At 36.1% G+C, this 24,891-nt stretch overlaps 1 protein-coding gene and 1 pseudogene across 3 annotated transcripts in view; one reads left to right on the plus strand and one right to left on the minus strand.

The window, feature by feature from the left end:
• The window catches only part of UACA (uveal autoantigen with coiled-coil domains and ankyrin repeats), a 79,515-nt gene that overhangs the window by 32,501 nt on the left and 22,123 nt on the right, over positions 1–24,891 (minus strand). The window contains exons 1-5 of one of the 2 annotated variants that reach the window (XM_081228002.1): positions 10,673–11,122; positions 8,387–8,520; positions 4,034–4,122; positions 886–950; positions 36–93 (exon numbers count right to left, since the gene is read on the minus strand). In XM_081228002.1, coding sequence (XP_081084128.1) covers positions 36–93; positions 886–950; positions 4,034–4,122; positions 8,387–8,520; positions 10,673–10,711 — 385 coding nt within the window. In that variant the 5' untranslated portion in view covers positions 10,712–11,122. Of the gene's footprint in view, positions 1–35; positions 94–885; positions 951–4,033; positions 4,123–8,386; positions 8,521–10,672; positions 11,123–24,891 lie in introns of those variants that run through there. The other variant, XM_081228003.1, reaches the window with a different exon arrangement.
• Positions 16,736–17,273, plus strand: LOC308614444 (ubiquitin-conjugating enzyme E2 N-like; annotated as a pseudogene). The gene has a single exon. The product of its transcript is annotated as a ubiquitin-conjugating enzyme E2 N-like (transcript).

Below are 24,891 nucleotides of genomic sequence, written 5' to 3' on the forward strand. Positions count from 1 at the left end.
TTTGTTTATGTCCAAGTGAAACCTTTGCTTATTACCTGCATCGTGAAGTGCGGTTCTTCCCTGCAGGTCTACACGTTCAGTGGGACAACTGTACTGTTAAAACACAGAAATTTAGTAATCTAAGAAAGTTTTATTTTCAAGATAAATATCAAGACTCAAATGAACAGCTGTTATTTAATCTTAAAAATATTGCATTTATCAAAAACTCTAAAGAGTACTAGACAAGCCATAAATATTTTGACATGCGACAAATATAATAACATTATACTGTAAATTTAACAGTATTCCAGTAAACAGGAAAACATATGGTACATTACAATAGCATGAAATATAGAAACTGTTATTGCTTGGGTTTTTTTCCAGCAAGAATTAAAACTTGAACAATTGAATCAGTAAAAACAAATGAGTTCTGCTGTGAAACTTAGTGGCAAACATGTTTAAGGAAATGTGTGACTAGACCTTTCAACTGAAAACGTAATTTAGCCCACTAGTTCACAGAATTTTGTGGTTGCCTGATTATAAGCTTAACTAATGCTGTTATTATATAGTCTGAGTTATTGATGTTTATACAGAAATATATAGATCCTATGCTGTATCACTTCATCTCAAGTCATATACCAGATGACAGAAAATTCCTATCTCCAGCTAATGTCAACAGGAAGGTCAAGTCTTTGTTGTTTATTTTTAATACACTGAGTTATGCAATTCACTTCCCTCAGAGTTTTTGCTCTTTATTGTTCACATTCTTTCACAAATGATGGAAAAAATATTATGTAAGCTAATAGTCAAAGCTAGCCTACTATTTTCTTTGATCTCAAGTTCCAAAAACACATCTGTTATTTGCAGTCAAAATAATAAAGTCTAAGTATTAACCACTTTTACTACCTGTAGAAGTTTTTGTAGACACAATGCATGTCCATACTTTGCAGCCAGATGAAGAGCATTCCTCCCTAGAAAAGAAATAATTTTAAATATATGATAAGGGTTATTTTCTTCACATGTGAATTCTCCTTAGAAATGTGCTTCAGTTTTCCAAAATCAGTTGACAGACTACTTCATTTGTAGGCATGCTTTAAGTTTCTAAGATGTCTCACCCAGTTTCATATTTTAATTAGAGATAATGTACACACCAAAACAATGAAGGTGGGAAGAAAAAATAAACACACAAACTCATTACAGAGCAAGAATTTTGTCTTATTCACCACTGTATCTCCAATACCTGGAGCAGTTCCTGAAACAGAGTAAGTAATTAAATATTGCCATAGGAGAGAAGGAGAGAAAGAGAAAGAGAAAAAAAAAGGAATGGGGATAGGAGGGAGAGAAAGATAACTAGATTTCACATAACATTTCTCAATAGGCAGTGTGGATACTAAAATGGAGAAAGGTTAAGAGATGTGAGTCAAAGAAAGGGTATTCTCTAACTAATTTTTATGCTTCAACTAAAATTCAAAGTTTACAAAGAGATTCTGTCTTTGAAAATCAGAAAATTTGTTCAAATATGTGATTAAAATGTACAAATTTAAAAGAAATGATGAGGGGAGCAGGGAAGAGGTCACCAGATAATCTGGAAGGTTAACTCTGAATACTGAAAAAGGTAATTTGCAGAGAACATTCTACCTCCAAACACTATTTCTCCTAATTGTACTTCTTTACACAAATATCTTTCTTGGATGGTGAAAACTACAAGGGTTTCACCAGACTATTCCATCTTCCAATCTTTAATGCTCTTAATTTCCCTCTAACTTCACAAACTTCTCCAAACATAATTGTACTTCACAAGTAGACCTTTCTGCTAGAAAGGTAATGTGTGCTCTGTTCATCCTGGTTGAAGGAATAAATTGACTTTCAACTCTCATTCACTTTTATATGCATGTAGATAGGTGAATAAGTTTTGCTGGGTCTGATCATTTCTGTGTAGCTAACAGGTTCTAGAGCAAAAGGCAGTGAGTCCAGACCTTTAACAGGTAACATATTCAACCACTCCTAAACATCCTCTACAATTCAGTCAGATGTAACAATTTCAAATTTCAATTTGCTACTGGTCATGGACAAACTTTCTAGAAACATTTCACATCCTGAAAAGTGACTAGAATAACTGGCACTTACATGAGAAGTAAGAGAGAGAATGGAGTGGATAGTGAGGATAGACACAGTGGCAACTGTCCCTGGTGTTTACCAAAACGCCACAGAAACTTGGTCACATTAAAATGTCAGGTCAGGGCTAAGGGAATACCAAATCCAGCCACTTGAGATAGTGCAGCAAAAAATCATGGAAATATGACATCTAAAGCATATCACCCTGAATTACACCAAAGGCGTGTACCTGGCAAGACCTGGGTCACAAATACCTCAAAACCACACTAACTTGAAATCTGGTTATTTTCAATCTACTTTTATATTGCTAGCAAATAAAGGAGTTAAGATAAAATACATAAAGATTGTTTAATCAAATTTTTATCAAATATCCACATCTGGATTATAACAGACAATATAACAGCAAATGAGACAAGGTCCTTGTTCTCAGGAAAGGACAACTCTAAAGACAAACATAATTAAACCCATCAATAAAAACATGACTAAACAACAGCAAAAACAAAAGATAAAATGGGTAAAGCAAGGTATGCCGGAATGCAGTATATGAAAAGACATCGTCTGCTGAGCTTGGGAAAGCATTTGAGCTTCATCTGCACTGAAGGAGGGAGGGCAAAAGTCACTTAGATTGGCCATTAGGCCGAAATGTCCAGAGCAGAAAGAACACAGACAAAAACAAGAAAGACACGTGTTTGAATTGGAATCAGCACAATAAATAAAGTCTTATGAATTCTGAAATGGTATGGTTAATCCAAAATTTCTAAAAATAAATATTCTTCTGCATCAGTGGAAAACATATATATAAGTAATAACAGTTTTTTGTTCATTCAAAGGTGGCAAATAAATTGAGTTTAGTCTTCAATTAAGGTAACTTTAGGTAAAGATTTTCCTCACTAACTCATTTGTGATCTCTCCCTCTCTCCCTCTCCCCCCTTGTCTTCCATTTCCAAACACAATGCTGGTTAACAGTAATGTATTTATTTTTCCATACATGGAGTCATAGGATAAAACATTAAAGTTGTTAAGGACATTCTCTGCTCTAGGTCAGCTCCCGTATTTAACTGAATAACAAAGTAGAAGTGCAGAGAAATAAGGTGCCACAGGTCTCAGAGAACTGAGAATGATTGTCCAGATGAACAGAAAACTAAAACACTGAAGAAAAGCAATAGCTATACTCAAATACTTAAAATGTATCTTGTGATGTGCAGACAAACTTATGCTGTAATATTTTAAAAGATAGACATAGGCATGACTAAGTTTAAGCAGAAGGCCTGATAAGAGACAGACAAACTATTAGAAATAATTTTTATAAATATAGCTAGCTAAACACAGACCAGGTCTCCTCATGAGGCATAATGGTTAAAAACACAAACTCTGACTGCGACTCATCCACTGAAAGACCCTGGGCAAGTCACTTAACAGCGCAGTGCCTTGCAGCCTCATTGGCTTGATGTGAGGATAAAATGAGTTAGTACATGTAAAGCGCTTAGCAGAGTAGCTAAATCTATGTTAAATAAGTGTCACCTCTTCTTGTTATGATCACTACTGGTGATGTTGTTATTATGAGACAGTTAGTTCCTCAACACAAGAAATGTCCAACCAAAAACCAAATGACCTCAGGACAGCGAGAATTCATATACTGAATAGTATATGAGTATAAACTAAATGGCCCCTAAAGGTTCTTCAAAGTCTGAGATTTTAGAATCCTGTAGCACTACCAAGACCAGCCCTAGACCTCAGGTCTCCAGCTGCTCATCCGTTCGGTCATCCTTTCTGCTACATCCCCAGTACTTGCCCTCTCCCCCAGAGCAATACCTCAGCTAATTAGAAACAGAAAGTTAAGGACTTCTCTTTGTAAATCACATTTAGGTCTGATTTAGAGCATTGGCAGTGGACGATGCTTGTCTTCTCTGTTTGTAACTGACTATGGAGGCAAACGTACCTGCGGTGTCACTGGTTGTAATATCAACTCCATGTATGAGGATGGCATTCAAACACTCAAGATTCCCCTTTGAGGCTACAACATGAAAGCTAAACAAAAAGAAAATACTTGTTATGCCATGGAAACTACTCAAGGTCAACTTAAATGTTACATAAATGTCGCCTTATATTCAATACTCACACATACACACACACACGTGTGAACATGCATTTTAAAGGCTACATTGGAACACCTATATATTTAATACAAGAAAAAAGAAACCTATCTCATATTACTGAAAAACTCATTTTAATCCAAATTTACATTATTACCTCTATAGTTTATCATTTCAATAACAAAGGCACTGGTGTTTGGACCTTAATAAAGGCACTGAAAAGTTTCTATCAGATTATTTTGCTTAGTTTCAAATATACTGAAACCACCAAAACAAATGAAGTTACCACGGAATGCTAAGGCCAAAGACAGATCAAAACACTTATCCATCTCTTTAGAATTATCATATTAAACCTGGCATAGAAAAGTCTTCAAAACAAGCTAAGCTACACTTGAAAGCCACAAAAGATCTGGCATCATCTTCTTCCTGAAGTACTACCACATTATTCTTCCTTTTACTCAGAGACTTGTATGACTGGTTCAAATTTCACACAAACAGACAGAGCTGAACATGAAATAACTTTAAGCCATCAAGTACTCAAGATACATGATAAAATATCCCATTGTTTCTTTGATCATCTAATACTTTCTTAATCAATAAACATTTACAGAAATATTTTGTGTGCATTAAGAACTGACACTGTAAGTAAATACTGTAGGACTTGTTGGCAAAGGACATTGAACTCAGGTCCTAAACGAGTACCGTACCCATGGTGAAGATGCCAGGAGGTAAAGGCTCAGCAAGGTGCCTGGATACAGACACACTTGGCAGCACACTCCCTGTCAGGGTCTTCCCTAACCATACCATTTGAAATTTTTACATTTCCCCATCCGCTGCAACCTTAGTACTCCTAGCTCCCCCATCCTGGCCTTCATTATTCTAAATAGAATTACACATTTTCTAATACTATATATAAATTCAAGATTTATTTTCTTTATGGTCTATTAATCTTTTCCTACTCAACTAACTAGATGAAAGCGGGAATTCTTGTCTGTTCTGCTTCCTATTATATTCCCAGAACCAATGAAAGTACCAGACAGATGATGCACCCTCAAATATCTGAATAACTGAATGCTTAGAGACAAAATCTGGAGATAGCTAGCAAATTCATTTCCAGATATTACAACACTAGTTATGCCTCTATTAGTATTACAAGGGATATAAATGCAAACTAGAGACTGAGCACTACTAAGTAAAGTAAACCAGGTTTGTGTAAAGTTTGAATTAGAGAGAAAGAGATGTTTCTGATAAAAGGAATATAGTGTTCTTAAAAGTCAGATAAGTTCTCCTTAAATTGCTATAAGGCTGAGGGTATCAATCTCTTTGCAACACTGAAGTGGGGGATTATACTATGCAATGCACCATGAGAACCTTTTGAGGAATGGTAATTTCCGTCAAGCAAAGGTTTTTAGTCTTCCAACAATCTTGGGGATCTCATTTTTTGTCTGCTTGTTTTCATTTCTTAGCTCACAAAATCTGAAAGACTTCTTTCTTCAAAATAACTCAACATTATACTGATGATGCACTTAAAAGGGCAGAAATCACAGCAAATCTACAATGCATTATTAATACTGTTGTGCTATAAATAGTAGATGTGCTTCAGAAAGAAGATATATCAATCATTAAATTGTATACAGAGTTGCAAAGGAAATTTGGAAAACTGCTTTATAGAAATACTCTTTTTCAATTAAAAAAATCAACTTTAAGTTTTTGTTTTTTAAACAAGACAAGTACTTTTACTTCTATAATAGGAGATCCAGGTAATATGGACAGTCCCCACCTCTGAGGACAACTAGAAGAGCTTCATAAAAAATAATACATCTGCTTGAAGGTATCAGTAGGCTAACAAGATAGTGAAAAATTACTAGGCCAGTATGCAGGGAAGGACAGAGGCCCAGAGAGGTGAGCTTGGTATTTGGGGCTACTTTTTGTCTAGGAGCATTTGCTGATTCCAGAGAAAACAGCTGGGAGGCTGAACAGTACTTTTGACAGCCTGAGGGGATGGGGAGACAGGAATTGGAATCCATGGCTCTCCAAGCGGCAGTGAAGCTTCTTGGTGAACCTGCCCCATTTTGCCTGGGCAAACGGCTACACCCTAGGAAAGAGGCGAACAGGAAGAAAACAGATCCTTGCAGTGACTATGGCTAGGCCTCAAATATTTCATTTTTGAAATTGGATAGAGGTCAAGAAGGACATGTTACTCTTGTCTTAAATTTCAAAAATTAAAAACAAAAAAACTCATTCAAAATAACATTATTTTTATAATTACAGAAAATATATTTGTAATATGTCCTATACTTGACTAAACATAAAATGCTTTAATTAAGAAAGAATATAGTTTGTGTGTGAATAACAAAAGGAAAATATTTTATCCTATGAATCCCAGAAAGAATTCTACTTCCTACAGTGAAAACCTCAGAAACTAATACTACTCAAATATTTCACAAACTAAAGTTTACAGTTAATCAAATTACACCAGATTTTCATAATTCTGACCATTAATACAAATAATTTCTCTCAAAATTGAACCCTAGATCAAAAAAATCTGAACAAAAACTCAAGTAATCATTCATTTAAAACATTCAAAGCATGGACGGACAGAACTGAAGAAATTAGGTTTCACTGAAGATTTTCATCCCAAAGAAGATCCTTTTATCTTTTAACATCTTGGCATTTTGGAAAAAAAAATGAAAAACAGTCAGTTTTAGATATTAAATTTTCACTATCTATACTGTGAGCCCTATAAATGGTTTAAAATTAGCAAAAATAGAAGCAGGGCTCAAAAATAACCAGTTTCTGTAGCTATCAAATTGCCTACTTGATAAAACTGAAACAGTATAAAAAAATTGGAACTTCTCAAACTTTATTGCTCTTATGAACAACTTAAAGTCGCGCTTTGCTATTTTTCACTATACTTAAATATCTAAGCATTCTAAGGTAGTGACCTACATCAAACATTAACTATCCACTTCCTAATATTCATTTCTATAGTTAGTATCTGGTTTCCAGTTATAATAGTCTAAAAAAAAACTTACGCAAGTATAAGGCGGAGAGGAATTTTAGGAAACGAGACTTTTCACCTCTAACTTTGGAAGGTTTCCCAGATAAGGTTTTAACTGCTATATTTATAGAGGGTAGTAACAGAAGCTAGATCTACCCTTTAACCCAACTGCTCCCCATCCTCAACAGGAAGAGAAATGATAAAGACTGGGGAGGGGTGAGAGAAAAGATGCCTGGTTCATAAGCATGTAAAGTGCTCAGTAACACAAAAGCGAAAGGGTAGGATCACTACCTGTATCTCCCTAAGTCACACTAGTCATTCTGCCTCCCTACTGCCTTAAACATTCTCATTTAAATTAATTACCCAAATATAAAAATGGATTGGGGGTTAAGAGGAAAAGGCAGTGTAATTTACAGAACTCTTCCAAGACAGAAAACTTGGGTTTACATCACAGACCTGTGACATTTTTTTTTTTTTTTTTTTTTTGGCTGCATTGGGTCTTCCTTGCTGCGTGTGGGCTCTCTCTAGTTGTGGTGAGCAGGCTTCTCATTGCAGTGGCTTCTCTTGTTGTGGAGCATGGGCTCTAGGTGCGCAGGCTTCAGTAGTTATAGCACGCGGGCTCAGTAGTTGTGGCTCGCGGGCTCTAGAGCGCAGGCTCAGTAGTTGTGGCTCACGGGCTTAGTTGCTCCGCGGCATATGGGATCTTCCCGGACCAGGGCTCGAACCTGTGTCCCCTGCCTTGGCAGGTGGATTCTTAACCACTGCACCACGAGGGAAGCCCAGACCTGTGACTTTTAATGAGACTAGACCAAGTTATTTAACCTCTGTAAACTTTTTCCTACTTTTTTCAAAGGGCCACTGCGAGGATCAAATATGATAAGGAGTATGAAAAAGCTTATAAACAAAATTGCACCGAATAAAAATGCACCAAATAACCCAGGCTATGGTTTGCCACTGCGTCCAAACAACTAGACCACTGGGTAGTATTTTAGTATTCTTTCTCTCACTTGAAAATCTTTCATATTGAGAACAATTATTAGTCAAAATTGTTTGAAAGTGATGTTGAAAGGTTTTATAGTGTGGGTTTTGATAAAGGTTTTTTTAAATTAAATGTTGATAACCATAATTCACCAATTTCATTTGTATCCCAAGGGTCTACCCAAATTCCCTTCAGGGAATTATCGTCAGTAATACTCACGCAGATCTGCCTTCCACATCTAGTTTGCCTGGATTGACCCCCTTTTTAGCAAGGATTGAGGACACTTTTTCTACATCTCCCCTTTCTGCTGCTTTCATCAATCGGTCATCATATTTGTTCCAATCTGCTGCTTGCTACAAAAAAGAAAAAAAGAATGTAAACATGGCATACTATATATATTAGTAAGACTTTCCAAAGAAGGGGAGAAAAAAAAGAGAAGGGAAAGCAGTAATGTATAATACATCACTCAGTTACCAGCTGCACCCCAAATTTCCTTGTCCCTGTTGTTCCAACATCACAAAAAGAACCTTTCCAAAACACCTGATGTACAAGAAATATTTTAATTATACTTTTGAGAAAAAGGATGTCTCTCCTGTTTTCTGCCCTGTTTTCTTTGCCTTCAGAGCAGAGAAAGGAGATGAGTAACTGTTGAACACCTACCCTGTTCCAGGCATGAATGACTTGAACAACCCTAGTAAACTAGAATTATCATCCCCAATTAACAGATGAGAAAAATCAAGGCTCCAGGGACATTAAATGACTCAAGCAGCCAAGCCCAATCAAGATTTCTCATGACTTCCAAAATCAGTGTGCTCTTTTTTTTCCTATTCTGTAACTCATGCTTTCAGATTTGGCTCTGATTATCTCCCAAGACCCTTAGATACAGTGGAATTCTGCACATCTTTTAAGAACCCCACCACCACTACTCATTTAAAAGGCACTGTTCGAAATATAATTATGGAGACAAATAACACACACGTACACTCAAGAGAAAAAGCAATCCATTATGCTTATATATTAGGATAAAAAGAAACTTCTACATAGAATAAAATGAAAAATAAAAGACTCTAAAGTATTAACTACTTAAAAATCCTAAAATTATAGGATCACAGATGACTTTCATTTTCTTCCTTCTTTACATTCAACATATATTGTTTTTGTTAAAAAAGATTTTTTATTTCAACAAAACTTAGTGCATGTGTATTTAAAAGGAAGCTCAAAGGCAATGTTTTAAAATAGGAGAATGTATCACATGATGTATATTTTAATTATATCAAGGTTATCTTTAGCTTTGATTGGAGAAAATATATTCAAGACATTCTGAAGCCAATAACTTCAACCTTTTCTTAGTAAGTAGAAATGTAGAACCCAGCACTAAAATATACATTATTTAAACAAGTAAGGTTTTAGCCTTTTAAAATTCTATACAGTAAACTTGTTGCTAAATTCTTTTCTAAGTCCAGCATCACTTCTAGAACAAAAAAAGATGTACATATTTTTCACTTAACTTACAAAGCAATTCCTATATCCACAAATACCATAACAAATTTCTGGGGGTGGGGGGTAATGAATCACTTAAATGAAGCATATCCTCTAAATGTTTGATCAGTATGATTATTTTATATCTACTATCCCCTCTAAACCAGAAAAAATAAAGCAACTGATTTTCTAGCTAAATAAGCAATGTATTCATTAAATACTTGAAGTGAAAAATATAAAAACTGAATATGGAAAAAGATAAATACATTAAAATTTTAACCCACCTCTGAAATCTGATTCAAGTACCTACACAGACTTCAGAATTGTTGGCTCTAGTCAAATTTGGAGATGAATTCACTTCTTTCTAACCTGAAACGTTCAAACTACCAACTATGAGTAGTGGCTAAGCCCTACTCACTGGCTCAAAGTCTAAACTACATTTTAGGCATCCCCTTTCTTTAGCGTTAAAACAAACCAATCAGTTTCTAACTCTAAACTGGGGAGTGGTAGTAGATGTAGGCTTTGTGTTTTCAAATGCCTAAGGGATTAAGTCATGTTTAGCACACAAACACTTGCTCTAAATTGATCAGTTTATCCTTGCAGTTAGAACAACTCAACTTTATTTCCAGGTAAAGTCCTGGTGGAGAAAAGAGCTATTTAAAACACTAAAACAATTGTAAAATCCAAAAGTAAGTCTCTTTAAAAGATAATTAAATGAGATTAAGGTCTCATATTATCCTGTGATTCTCAATTCTACTCCACTAAGCATTGTTTTCCATTTTGGTCCACTGTCAGTTAACAGAAATACTGCTCAATTATTAAGATTCTATTATATGCTTTTTAAACACAGAAAAAGAAACAAGAACTTTTGTTTTCTATCACTAACCCCAATCTGCTAATCAAATAAAGCAGAGAGAATATAATAAGACAAAGAAACCAAAATTAATAAAACAGTACATTTTAAAAGAATACAGTTCAAAAAGCCTAGCCAAGACTCTTGTTACACTGGACTACAGGGATACCTACTCCGTTTTTAGGAGCACAAGAAAACCAACAGTTCATCATAGACAGGATTTAGTTTCTTGTTGCTAACAGCAAACTACTTCGCATTAAGTTACAAATCTCTGTAGCTCACAAAGCAAGCCCTCAGAGAAACGCCTAACAAGTGACTCGGTCCTTCTCGTTACAACTCTTCCTGTTCTGCAGTCTTCATGCTGGGCTACACTTAGCTTGGATCTCTAACGATATTTTCTTCGTCTTCAGAATCCTTCTCCGCCTTCATAACGCTTGAAAATTATCTTCCCTGCTGTGCAGCACTTGAGTAAGAGCAGCCCCAAATCAGGTACTGTAACTCCTCCTATTTGTTATTCTTTAGAAGCTGTCTTTCAAAGCTGTCCCTTTTCAGGGACTCCACTGGAAAACTTCAACTCTGCATCCTGCCGCCTGAACACTGCAACACAGACCAGCGTCTGTGCACGATAAAACTGTCCACATCCGAATCATCCCGTAAGCAGTGTGTAGGCTGTTTCCCACTGGTCAGGATCTATTTTAGATTCCATAGGCCTTGACAGCTGAGTGATAGATAGAGAAGGGCAGCTAAGAATATACTGTAAATTCATGCTTCTCCTCTGAGTAATAAACTTGAGGTCTGCTAGGGAAAAATGACTCAAATACATGGTAAAACATGCTTATTATATCAAAGCAACTCGCGTGACACCACGACAAAATTGTTAAGAGACAAATTTGGTTATTCCACAAAACAATATTTAAAACGAATTTCAGTCTCAGGATCCTCTATCATGAAGTTATAATAACCTTGATAAACAGAATATAAAATTCTATTTTAAGCAAATGTGTCACACTTTAATTTAAGGAAACACACACACACAGAAACATTTTCAGATTTTCTCCATTTTCCTTGTACCCCTATCAGTCTCGTTCTGCATACAACCAGGTTTCAGCTTACAACTGCTGCCAGTCTGTCTCCTAACACGTTAAATGAGAAGAGCCAGAGGCACTGCCAAGACATTAAATAGTCTGCATTATGATGAATACTTTTCAACAAATTTTAAATTTAACTCAGTACTCTTAATTTCCAAGTTTAGCACCCTGCCTAATATAACAAGTAAATATTTTATCAGTGGAATCAAATTATCTAGATTCAGGGATTTTAACAAACAAATAAAATGACTGAATACTAGAGGAGACAAATGCATAAATCACTGAGCAAGACTGTAAATAAAACTGCATTTGGGGACAAAGCAAACAACCTCTCCACATTCTCCATGATGCTTAACATGCTTGTACCACAACATTCCTTACATTATCAAGGATGGTGACAAACGTCTACAAGCTCCAGGGTGTTCTGTACCTTCTAGTTCCCACAGGAGCACGAGAGTAATTTACACTTCCTCCAAAAAGGCAGATTTGGGAAATCATTTCACGGGAATGCTAAACATCCTAACACAACTGTTTATAGGAAGGAGGTAACTCTATACTATAGATCATGCTGCCAGTTAAAAGTGCTGTTACGGATTTCATCAAGAAATCCATTTCCTCCTATTTAAATTTAAAATATTAGGTACATATTCTAATTATAAAATATATAAGATCATATACCATAATGTTTTATTTTTGAAACAATGATTTTTTTTTCCCCCAAATCACATTAGACATCACAATGGATTCTTGGCTGGACCCAGTGACTCCACCCACTCCATTTCAGCCCTCTTCAGAGGAAATCTGGGTGGGACAGAACTCAGGCCCTGTCCTTTGGTTAACAAAGCAAGCACATTCTTTCTATATATAGGAAAGCAAAGGCAAAGGAAATAAAAAGACAGGGGGAGATCTGTAATGAGTAATAAAAGCCATATATGGAGCTGTCTGTGCTAATAACTAAGGCTCAGGAGATGGGATTTATGTGCCCTCCTATTCTGCGGATATCCAGAACCTCCCCAGCCTCTGTGACTTACTCTCTTGTTCCTACTCTCGTTCCCCCCTTCCAGGTATTTCCCAAGAGCTCTAAGCAAATTCCCACCTCTGCTGTCCCCTGTGCCTGTAAGGTTCTTCCCTCACCTTCATTCTGGTTCTTCTTAAATATCACTGCGTTAGAGGGCTTCTCAAACCTCTGTATCTAAACAGTACCAGGTCCATCCTACCCTTGCCACTCTTTATCTTTCTGTCCTGTTTCACTTATCTTCATAATAGTTATCAGTATCTGCCCTTATTTCATATGTTTACCTGTTTATCAGCTTAATGCCTGTTTCTGGTATTTACTTCAAAAGTAATCAGAATAATCAGGGGGACAGATTGAATTCAACAGCACATTAAAAGGATTGTACACCATGATTAAGTGGGATTTATTCTTGGAAAGCAAGGACGGTTTATCACATGAAAATTGATCAATGTAATACACCACATTAACTGACTTAAGGACAAAAGTCCATGATCATCTCAACTAATGTAGAAATATCATTAAATAAGATTTTAAATCTTTCATGATAAAAACACTCAAAAAACTGGAAATAGAAGGAAATTACCTCAACATAATAATGGTAATATATGGGGGCTTCCTTGTGGCACAGTGGTTGAGAATCTGCCTGCTAATGCAGGGGACACGGGTTCGAGCCCTGGTCTGGGAGGATCCCACATGCTGTGGAGCAATTAGGCCCGTGAGCCACAACTACTGAGCCTGCGTGTCTGGAGCCTGTGCTCCACAACAAGAGAGGTCGCAATAGTGAGAGGCCCGCGCACCACGATGAAGAGTGGCCCCCACTTGCCACAACTAGAGAAAGCCCTTGCACAGAAACGAAGACCCAACACAGCAAAAATAAATTAATTAATTAATAAACTCCTACCCCCAACATCTTCTTTTAAAAATAATAATAATAATAATGGTAATATATGAAAAGCACATAGCCAACATCATATTCAATGGTGAAACACTTATCCTCTAAGACCAGGAACAAGATAAGGATTCTCACTCTCACCATTTTTATTCAACTTAGTATTAGAAGTCCTACCCAGAACAATTAGACAAGAAAATGAAATAAAAGGTATCCAAATTGGAAAGGAAGAGGTACAATTATCTCTGTTTGCAGATGCCATGATGTTATACATAGAAAACCCTAAAAATTCCACAAGAAAAAGAAACTGTTAGAACTAATAAATGAATTCAGCACAGTTACAGGATACAAAATCAACACACAATAATCAATTGTGCTTCTATATATACTAACAATGAGCAATCCAGAAATAAAATTAAGAAAACAATTCCACTTACAATAGCATCAAAAATAATACAACGGGGATATATGTATACTTATAGCTGATTCACTTTGTTATACAGCAGAAACTAACACAACATTATAAAGCAATTATACTCCAATAAAGACGTTAAAAACAAAACAAAAACACTAACTTGAAAAAAATAATAATAATACAATAACTAGGAATAAACCTAACCAAGGAAGTGAAAGACCTGTATACCAAAAACTATAAAACATTACTGAAAGAAATTAGAGAAGACACAAATAATAGAAAGACAGTTCGTGTTCAGCTTGGAAGACTTACTATTGTTAAATGTCAATACTACTTGAAACAATCCACAGATTCAATACAATCTCTATCAAAATTCCAAAGGCATTTTTTTCAGAAATAGAAAAATCCAGCCTAAAATTCATACTGACTTTCAGGGGAAACCAAATAGCCAAATGATCTTGAAAAAGAAAAACAAAGTTGGAGGTCTCACACTTCCTGATTTCAAAACATATTACAAAGCTACAGTAATCAAAACAGTATGGGGGGGGGGCTTCCCTGGTGGCGCAGTGGTTGACAGTCTGCCTGCTGATGCAGGGGACACGGGTTCATGCCCTGGTCTGGGAGGATGCCACATGCCGCGGAGCGGCTGGGCCCGTGAGCCGTGGCCGCTGAGCCTGCGTGCCCGGAGCCTGTGCTCCGCAACGGGAGAAGCCACAACAGTGAGAGGCCCACGTACCGCAAAAAAAAAGGTTAAGATGGTAAACTGTGTTTCTTTACCACAATTAAAAGTAAAAATAATAAAACAAAAGAAATGCAATCTCTCACAATATCATTAGCATGACTCATATCAATTAATAAACTTTTTAAAAACAAAATTAAGAGGGTGAGGATATACATGAAACAAGATTGGCCATAGGTTAATAATAGTTAAAGCTGAGTTATAGGTTCATTGGGGTTCATTATACTAAACTATTCTCTCAACTTCTGTATATTTCATGCACTTTTGATACATGGTCCAATAAATCTGATGTATAAACTTTTGAACTATATTACATGCTTATTACCAAGACCCTTCACTGATTCATTAATATGGCAGGAAACGCAGTATATATCCTTTCCACTCAGTCTTCTCTGGATTACAATGAAGCTATTGTCATTCACAGCCATATGCTTACAAGATGAGCCCTGTGCCATCGAATGAAAGCGTTCTAAAAAGAAGCAGTAAGTTTTTTTAAAAAGCATTAATGTTTACCACATATTATAATAAATATATTTCTATATTTCAGTACTGTACTGGTTTGAAAAGAAGATATTCATCAAACTCAGAATGCAGCAAGCCAACACATCTATGGTAAAAGTCAAAATACAGCTATTTCTAGACAATAAATATAACATTCTAACACATAGCAGTTATTTCACTAGGTAGATCTAAATGGATGATAGTGTTAAACTCTAGATCACCATAAAGGAAATCACTTAAAAGTCCTGACAGTGACTCCCTCATATTAGCATCAACTGCAAATTTGTAACTTTTTCAGAAATTAAATGATATTTTAAAAATTTTTAAGTAATTCATCTTCAATGTAGAAAATATATATTTAATTTTACATATAGAAATGACCTATAATTCCACCATGCAGAAAAAAATTACTAAAAATTTTGTATATTAAGCTCAAATTTCTTCTCTGTTAAAAGGTTTAATCAAATTTTTTTAAACATAAATAAGTCCAACAGTTGTTTCATTTATGCAATATTTAGGATAGAAGGTCTCCTGAGAAGAACTTTAAGGATGCAAATAAACAAGTAGACTTTAAAATATATGCAAATTCATATAAAGTACTTACATATTTAAGGGATGGACTCAACAGACCACAGCTAATATGATTTGAAGAACAGTTTTAGACTCAAGGCAATTTTGGATACATTATCCAAAAGAGAAATATACAGGATTACCACAAAACTTTCATAGAAAACTGCTTAAAACCAAGAAAAGTCATGCTAAAGAAAAGTATCTAATTCACAGATCTTCATCATTCTGGTGTCATAGACCCCATTAAGATCTGATTAAAGCAATGGACCCTCTTTTAAAAATTATACATAAGCACAGAATCAGAAAAATTTACATTTATTTTCAGGAGGTTCATTGATCCCCTCTCTACAAATATGGAGTCCATGAGCCCCAAGATCAAAAACCCCTAGTATAGATAAGGAGAAGCAGCAAAAGGGTTTTGTCTTTTATATAATGTTTATAAAATAAGTACTGAATAACTGCCAAAAGATGTGATATTTGTTCAGTAAAAATTTACTGAGCATCTATGTGTAAAGGGATATGAATACTTGACTCAACATTCAAATATACATGATCATTCGATATGTGCTACACCACACGTTAGGTGCTGGATATACCACAGGGAACAAAACATACATGAGACCTGGCCTCAGGCAATTCACAGGAATAAAACCCAGTCACTTTCTTTAACTGATCTCACAATATGAAAAAGACACAGATATATATGTAAACATGCACATAATCATAATACACTGCTATAATACCACATTAATTACATGTAAGCTATAGAAGTAGTTCAAAAGAGGTAAATCAGAAAAAAATTTGTAGAAAAAAATGACTAGGGCTTCCCTGGTGGCGCAGTGGTTGAGAGTCCGCCTGCCGATGCAGGGGACACGGGTTCGTGCCCCTATCCCGGAAGATCCCACATGCCGCGGAGCGGCTGGGCCCGCGAGCCATGGCCGCGGAGCCTGTGTGTCCGGAGCCTGTGCTCCGCAACGGGAGAGGCCACAGCAGTGAGAGGCCCGCGTACAGCCAAAAAAAAAAATGACTAAACTATCTACTAAAAGATGAGTAGGGAGACGAGACCAGAGGCTGAACTCTGGATCTGACAAGATGGCTGGGCTACCCCTCAGGATTATCAAGGAAACCCAGCGTTTGCTGTCAGAACCAGTTCCCGGCATTAAAGCAGAACCAGATGAGAGCAACACCCGTTATTTTCATGTGGTCATTGCTGAGCCTCAGGATTCCCCTTTTGAGGAAGGGACTTTTAAACTTGAACTATTCCTTCCAGAAGAATACCCAATGGCAGCCTCTAAAGTAGGTTTCATGACCAAAATTTATCATCCTAATGTAGACAATTTGGGAAGAATATGTTTAGATATTTTGAAAGATAAGTGGTCCCCAGCACTGTAGATCTGTACAGATCCAGGCTTTGTTAAGTGCTCCCAATCCAGATGATCCATTAGCAAATGATGTAGCGAAGCAGTGGAAGACCAATGAAGCCCAAGCCATAGAAACAGCTAGAGCATGGACTAGGCTATATGCCATGAATAATATTTAAATCAATCCGATCGTCAAGTGTGCATCACTTCTCCAGTTCTGCCAAGACTTCTTCCTTTTTTGTTTGCATTTAATGGACACAGTTTTAGAAACATTACAGAATAAAAGCCCAGACATCTTCAGTCCTTTGATGATTAAATGCCCATTAGCAAATATGTCTTGTCCTGGTTCACTGTTGTAAAGCATGAGCAGAGGCTAGAAGTATCATCTGGATTGCTGCGAAACATTTAAAAGCAATGGCTCCTTTCTGCTTTTACTCATTTCCCCCATCATGGTTTAAGTAGAAAGCACTGTGAATGAAGGTAGTTGTCAGGGTTAGCTGCCGGGGGATAGGTGTTTTTCTTTATTTTCTTTATTCTTTTTGGTGAGGGGGAGGAAGTTAGTTTTATTTTAATATTATGGGCTCCTTTCCCCCTTTTTTTGATGATCTAATTGCAGTGGTTAAAAGCAGCTAGCCAGTTCTTTAGAATATGCTCTCTAGCCAAGTCTAGCTTTATTTAGATGCTGTAGATGGACAAGCTTGATTGTTTGAACCAGAATGGGAACATTAAACAAACATCACAACCCTCACTAATAACACTGTGACTTTGCTGTCAAGTGTAGAGTCCTCCCTTCAAGAAAAAGCTTGTAACCATTTTGTATGGCTTGTCTGGAAACTTCTGTAAATCTTATGTTTTAGTAAAATATTTTTCATTATTCTAAAAATAAAAAATAAATCAAAAATAATATAAAAATAAAAGATGAGTAGAGAAATCACCAGGTTTGAAATAGCACCACAAATTAGGAAACTAAACACAACTGTAGCCCTTTATGGTTTATGAAGCACTTCATATTCATGATATATCAATTTAAAAATCTATTCACATATGACTCCCATACACATTTGCAACCCAGGCTTCTCTATCTCCAGGCCCATGTATTCAAATATCTTCTTGACAATTCTTCTTCAGTGTCTTAAAAGTGCCTCCATGTCCCAAACTATAATAAACATGTTCTTCCTCCCAAAATCTGATCCTATTCCAAGTTTCACTAACACAGTAAATGATACCATGATCCATCTAGTTGTACAAGACAGAAACCTAGAAATGAGTCTTGACACCTGACTCACCAAATCCCGGTGAGTTTACCTCCCCATTATTACTCAAGTCCACCAGCTCATCTCCAGGTCCATCGACATTACCCTACTTCAAGTTAGCACCATTCCTTACCAGGATGACTGCATTAATCTCCTAAACAGTCTGTCTATATTCATTCCAGCCCCTTCCCTTGTATTCTCCACACTGTAGCCAGAGTGATTTTCAAAATGAAAACCTAATCATACCACCACCACTACACCACTCCCTTCCGAATACCCTCTCCCACCTCACTTAAAATCCTTCAGTAGTTTTCTGTTCTTGTAGAAGACAGACAAATTCCTTTATGATGTCTACAAATCCCTGAATGGTGTTACCCCTACTACCTCCCTCAGCCCCATCATATGAAATACTAACAGTGTTTCTCATATTATACATGCAGAAATTGAGTCACTAGGAGATTACGGGATTTCGTATAAGGCAATTGCAGTTAGTTGCAGGATGATTAGAGATCCTATTGTTATGACTTGTTGTCCAGTCCTTTCCACTAATTAAGCTATTTCCATTTCTCAAATCATCTGAAAATAAATCTTTGATGTAAAAATGCAAGTATCTTTAAAAATTTAAACATCATAAAACTTAGATGTCCTTTACAGCAAAAAAAAAAAGGACAAAAATTTCCACATTTGCATATGCAAACTTTAATGACGCACCTACTACATGTCATGCATGGCACTAGGGATATAGAAGTGAGTAAAACAGCCAAAGTCTCTCTCCTTTTTTAAACTACTTTATTAAAGTATAATTGACATGTAAAAAGCAGTACACATTTAATGTATACAACTCAATGAATTTGAGAATAAGTCTATTCCAGTGAAACCACCACCACCATCAAGGCCATAAACATATCAAAGTCTCTCTTCTAATGGAATTTGATGTTCTAAAGGAACAAAATAGGGTTAAACAACTAAGAAAAAAAAAAAACTATCAGATGAGAATTGGGAAGGAGATGCGATGGAATGCTGGGGATAGATTATCGGGTTGGGTAACCCAGAAACTTCTGAGAAGGCGATATTGAAGATGGGATCTGAGTGAAAAGGAAGAGCCAGCCTGAGAGAATTTACATTTCAGAAGAGAACAAGCAATGAAGTGAGTTTGGCATGGTTGAAAGAAGGCCAGTTTAGCTGACTAATAAAGAGTAAGAGGGATCACGGGATGAGGAGGGGGAGGGGGGCAGGCACTACCAGATCTAAAATGTGCATTTCCCCAGTTTTGTCATCAAAATTTTTCAAAAGGGACTTCTTCAGGACCTAAAGCAACTCTTCTTCATAAGGTTCTTTTGGCCACCTTAGAATCAAGTCTAAAAAAATAATTCATCCTAAAGTGCTACTTTTTTTCACTTTCAAGCATTTATATTGAACAATATACAGCTAAGTCTTAACTTGCCTTGAAATGTTTTTAAGATTAATCAATTATCTTAATATAATAAATATCATAGTGTACCTCACCCACCTCAGACCTGGAAACCTAAACAAACTTTGCAATGAACTACACTAAAAAAAACACCATAAAAGAGAAATAGCACCCCAGAAAACAGAATTTCACAATCACATCCTCAAGATAAGGCTCTTCAAGAAAAAGAACATAGAGGCAACTAAATAAAGTCTTCTCCGAGGGGAAAAAAATCCTAAATAAAAGCTAAACAACACATACATTTAGGCAACCCCCTAAATATCTAATTGAAACAAAGTACAACAGGCTTCCACAGTATCCCACAATTATCACCATTCCTGTTACTAAACCCAAGACAAGCTCTGCCACAACTGAAAATGGAGCAAACAGCAGAAAGCAAAGCTCATGAAGCATAAACATTCCTTGAAGATTAGGCTGCACAATTAAAAGTTGTTCTACAGTTCACTGGATTGATGACAGAAATATTTCCCCCATTCCATTTAGTCCAAAGATTATTTACTCTTCTTTCTTATATAACAGCAAATTAGAGCTTACATAATAGAAAAAGGAAAAAAAGAATGTTAAAATAAACCAGGAAAACAAAAGCTGCGCATCCACTGTCTTCTTCCCAGACCCCGGACTCTCTTCCCTCTCTGATTTTTCCTTATCCTTATTTAATTAGGCCCCATCTTATCCTCTCAAGCCTTCCGCTGTGTGATCTTAAAGTACTATATAGTCAAGGCTCAATGGAACAAATAGAGGAAAGGGAAAATTATACCCCATCAATCATTTTTCTGATTAAGATGTTAACAGGCTTAATCCTGCTTTACTGGATTTCTCTACATAAAAATGTCAAGCACAAAAAAGACAACAATAATAATAACTATTATTATTACTTAATAAATCTAACATCTTAAGGACCGAAGGTGTTATGAAATCTAAAAAAACTTTCAACAACTGGAGTCAAAAATACTCAGTACTGCTTTGATAAGATTTCCTAACCACCCGGTTTGATTCTATTCTAGTCTGTTGTATAAATACCAGACTGTCTACCCCTAACTATTGCAGGTATTTGTTCCTTTATTAGAACTGTCTAGGGACCCAAAAGAGGTTATTTAAAATAGACAGGAAATTGCCTCTCCAATTTTAATAAGCATCATTTGTTTCATAATATTACTTATTTCACCCTTCCTCACCAGAAAAAGCATTAAATTCTAAAGTAAATATATATAGAGATCTTAAACACAAAAAATTATAAACGTATATCATACAAGAATATAGCTCTCAGGCTGGATAAATAAGATTTTGTTTAAGATTCCCTTTAAAATGTTAAGCAATTGGTTATTTGGGAGAAATAAATATAAACTTTTTCCCTAGAAAATTTTAGAAAAAGTGTATTCAAATTAGAATTCTTTAAATGCCTAAATGTCATGATTGAAATTTTTTCAATATTAAAGGTAAAAACAGAGAAGGGTCTATTATGCCTCTTACCCCACCTTACATACACCAATGAACAGAGTAATACCTCTGACTAGTTTTAACAAACATTTTGGCTAATGTTTGATATATATATATCTCAAAACAGGAGGAAGCATTCTATGTTTATTCTTGATAAAGTAAAAAGTAGAACAGATACACTTAAAAAAAAGCCTCTGATGGGGTTTGACCACAGTGAAAAATAAGAGATATTTTTGTTTCTTTGGCTTTCTATTTTTTCTTGGCTTTGCAAAGAAACATTAGCTAAACAAAAATATGTTTGCTAGAACTCAAAAGACCCTTCAAGAATTGAACTAATAATAAATCTTACCCTACTAACCAGTATTTTTAAAATTAAAAGTGGGAAATATAAAGATACATACAAACCCTTCCCACACAGCTTTTTAAGCAGGATTTCCTTCCAGTGAGTCTTAATATATTTCTCCCATATTAAAAATACATGACCAAATTAATAATGAGAAAGAATGAATACTCTCATGATATTTAGGTATATAACAAGAAAACACAGCATTTAAAATAAAGATTCAGTTTCAAAATTCTTTAAGAAATACTTGTTACACTATAAGAAGAAGTCTCTAAGTCATATTGTTATTTCTACTTTCCAAATGGGGCATAAAGAAACTAAGCAATTTACAGTGTTGGACTGTGCAGCTACTATTAATTCCTTTCACTCCTGTAAGCCCACCCTTTGCTCTATGACTTTGCCATGATTCCCATCAAAAGATGGCATTTATTTCCTCATCCCATAAATCTGGGCTGGACTTGTAACTTATTTTGACAAATAGAATGTGGCAGAAGTGACCCTGTAGAACTTTGAATCTAAGTCTCAAGAGACCTTACAGCTTCCCCTCTTGGGATGCTGCTGACACAGCGTAAACAAGTTAGTGACCCAGATCATGAGAGAGCTTAAGAGAGAAAGAGCCCAGCCACCCAGTCATGCAATCTAGCATAAAGTGCCAGACACATCAGCGTGGCCAATTTAGACCACCCAGCACTACAAGCGCTACCAGATGACTTGGCAACCACATGAGTGACCCCAGACAAGACCAGTGGAACAACCATGCAGCAGAGCCCAGCCCAAATTGCTGACCTATGAAGTCAGCAGCAAGTAAAATAGCTGTTGTTTTAAAACACTACATTTAAACCTAGGACTGTCTGAATCCAGGGCCTAGACTCTCTCTACTAACAAAAGCTACAATTTACTATTTGGTTGGGAAACAAATACATCTTGTACTCTAACTCAATTTTACAGATACAAGAGCAATCAAATTAAAAAATAATAGTTTACTTTTTTTTAACCCATTACCTAAAAAAAGGGGATGAGCTGGCCACAGAAATACCTTTTTAACCATCTTAAAAGAAGGAAAATAGATACATACAATGAATTCTGCAATTGTAATAATATGAAGTTGATCAAATTTTATAGAAAAAATACTCTCTTCATTCCCAAAGATACACAAGTATTCATTTAAAAACTAACAGCATTCATATATATTTTATCCATAAAAACTGAAATCAGCATGTGATCTAAAAAATCTGAATGGCTGTGCAATGAAACAATTAAGAAAGTATTAAATTTTATGAATCTAGTAAAATATGTGGCTTTCAACAATAAAACATTGCTACTGTAATGTTTAATAAGTATACATTCCTACTTGAATGGAAATACTGAACTAGGAGTGGACCATAACAGAGCAAGGACCGCAAGCACCATTTCTATGTATTCTTTAGGGGTTGGCAAACATTTTCTGTAAAGGGCTAGATGGTAAGTATTTTAGGACTTGCAAGCCATGCAGTCTCTGTTGTAACTATTCAACTCTGCCACTGTAGAATGAAAACAGCCACAGATAATATACAAAAAAAAAAAACAAAAAAACAGCATTGCTGTGTTACAATAAAGCTTTATTTATTAAAAAAAACAAAACAAAACAGGCAGCGGGCCACAGTTTGCCAACCCCTGTTTTAGATGCTCAAATATCTTCAGCCAAAACACATCTAGTTTATTAGTTGTGATCAAGCTAGTTTGTTTGCTGCCTTACCACGAGACCTATTAGAAAGTACTCTCTGTATTCATACTCTACTCTCTGCAAAATACCATTAGGTACATATGAGGGTAAATTTTATATGACAACTTGGCTCTGCTATGATGACCAGTTGTTTGGTCAAACAGGAGTCTAGATGCTGCTATGAAGGTATTTTGTAGATGTGATTAATAACTGAAATCAGCAGACCTGAAGTAAAGGAGATAACCCTTGATAATTTGGGGTAGGCCTCATCCAATTACTTGAAGACCTAAAGAGCAAAATCTAAAAATTCCCAGAGAAGAAGCAATCCTGCCTCATGACTGTAACACAGAAATCCTGCCTGAGTTCCTAGCCTGCCGGCCTGCCTTACACATTTCAGATTTTTCAGCCCCAGGCTCATGTAAGCCAATTCCTTAAAGTAAATAAATCTCTCTCTTAGATATAGATATCTATGAGATACAAATATATAGATATCTCCTATTAGTTCTATTTCTCTGGAGAACCCTGATTGATACAATATATTAAGGTAATATGACCTTAAATTTTAAAAAGGATATACTCTGATTTTTGGGCATTATCCAAAACTATGTGAGAAAGTTGTGGTAGACAGTATTATTATTTGAGATTATTCAATCCCCTACTTCCTTGCAAGATGATTATATAATACATCCACATGTAGATGTGTGACTTGTGCATATCTCACAGGGAAAGAATAGACGTCCCTGGGTTATTGATTTGGGGACTGCCCATGTCATATGTTTTGGCCAACAGAATGTGAACAGATGTGATGTACATCACATCTAAGCAAAAACTTGAAGCAGCAACACGAATTTGGGCCAGCCTTCTTGCTTCAGTACTTTGTCAAGAGATTTCATATAACAGTTGCTCCTTCAGCCTTGGTTCTGGAGGGGAGTCACAGGCTATTTCTACAGAGCTGACTCACCGTCTACAACATAAAGTCAGTAGGAAATATAAGTTTGTTATTTTGAGAAACCACTGAAATGCGGAGGTAATTACTACAACAAAGCTGAACACTGTAGAAATTGGTACCAGAAGTAGGGTGCTACTTTCATCACCACCACCACCAAAAATAATAAAAGTATGTGATGTAGGCGTTGAGGCCAGGCGGCAGACAGCAAGGAAACTGTAATGGCAAACCACATAGTGTAGTGGTAAATAAAACTGTTAGGTATAAAATATTAGACAACTTGGTGAAATGATTGGACTTGTGATTGGCATCTAAAGTGGGAGAGAGGCAGTCTTGCAGGACTGAGCCCTTAACCTGTAAGGTCTGAGTTAAGTCTGGGTAGTGGCAGAATTGAGTTACCTTATAGGACACCCAGTCGTTGCCCACAGAGGATTGGAGAATTGCTTGGTGTGGAAAAACCCACACATACTTGCGAGTGCAAAAGTATTCAGTGAGTTGTGAGTAAAGGAAACAAATGTTTTCCTTTCACCCAGTAAACCCTTTCAGTGGAACAAAATGGCTTGGAGGGGAACTCCCCACAGGAAGAGACAAAGGATGTGGTCCCACAGAAGCCTGATCAGTTCAAGATAATTGTATTGATGTCTAGAGAAAAATGCATATCT

Source organism: Mesoplodon bidens, assembly GCF_964165515.1.
Source record: "Mesoplodon bidens genome assembly, chromosome: 3".
Taxonomy (NCBI): Eukaryota; Metazoa; Chordata; class Mammalia; order Artiodactyla; family Ziphiidae; genus Mesoplodon; species Mesoplodon bidens.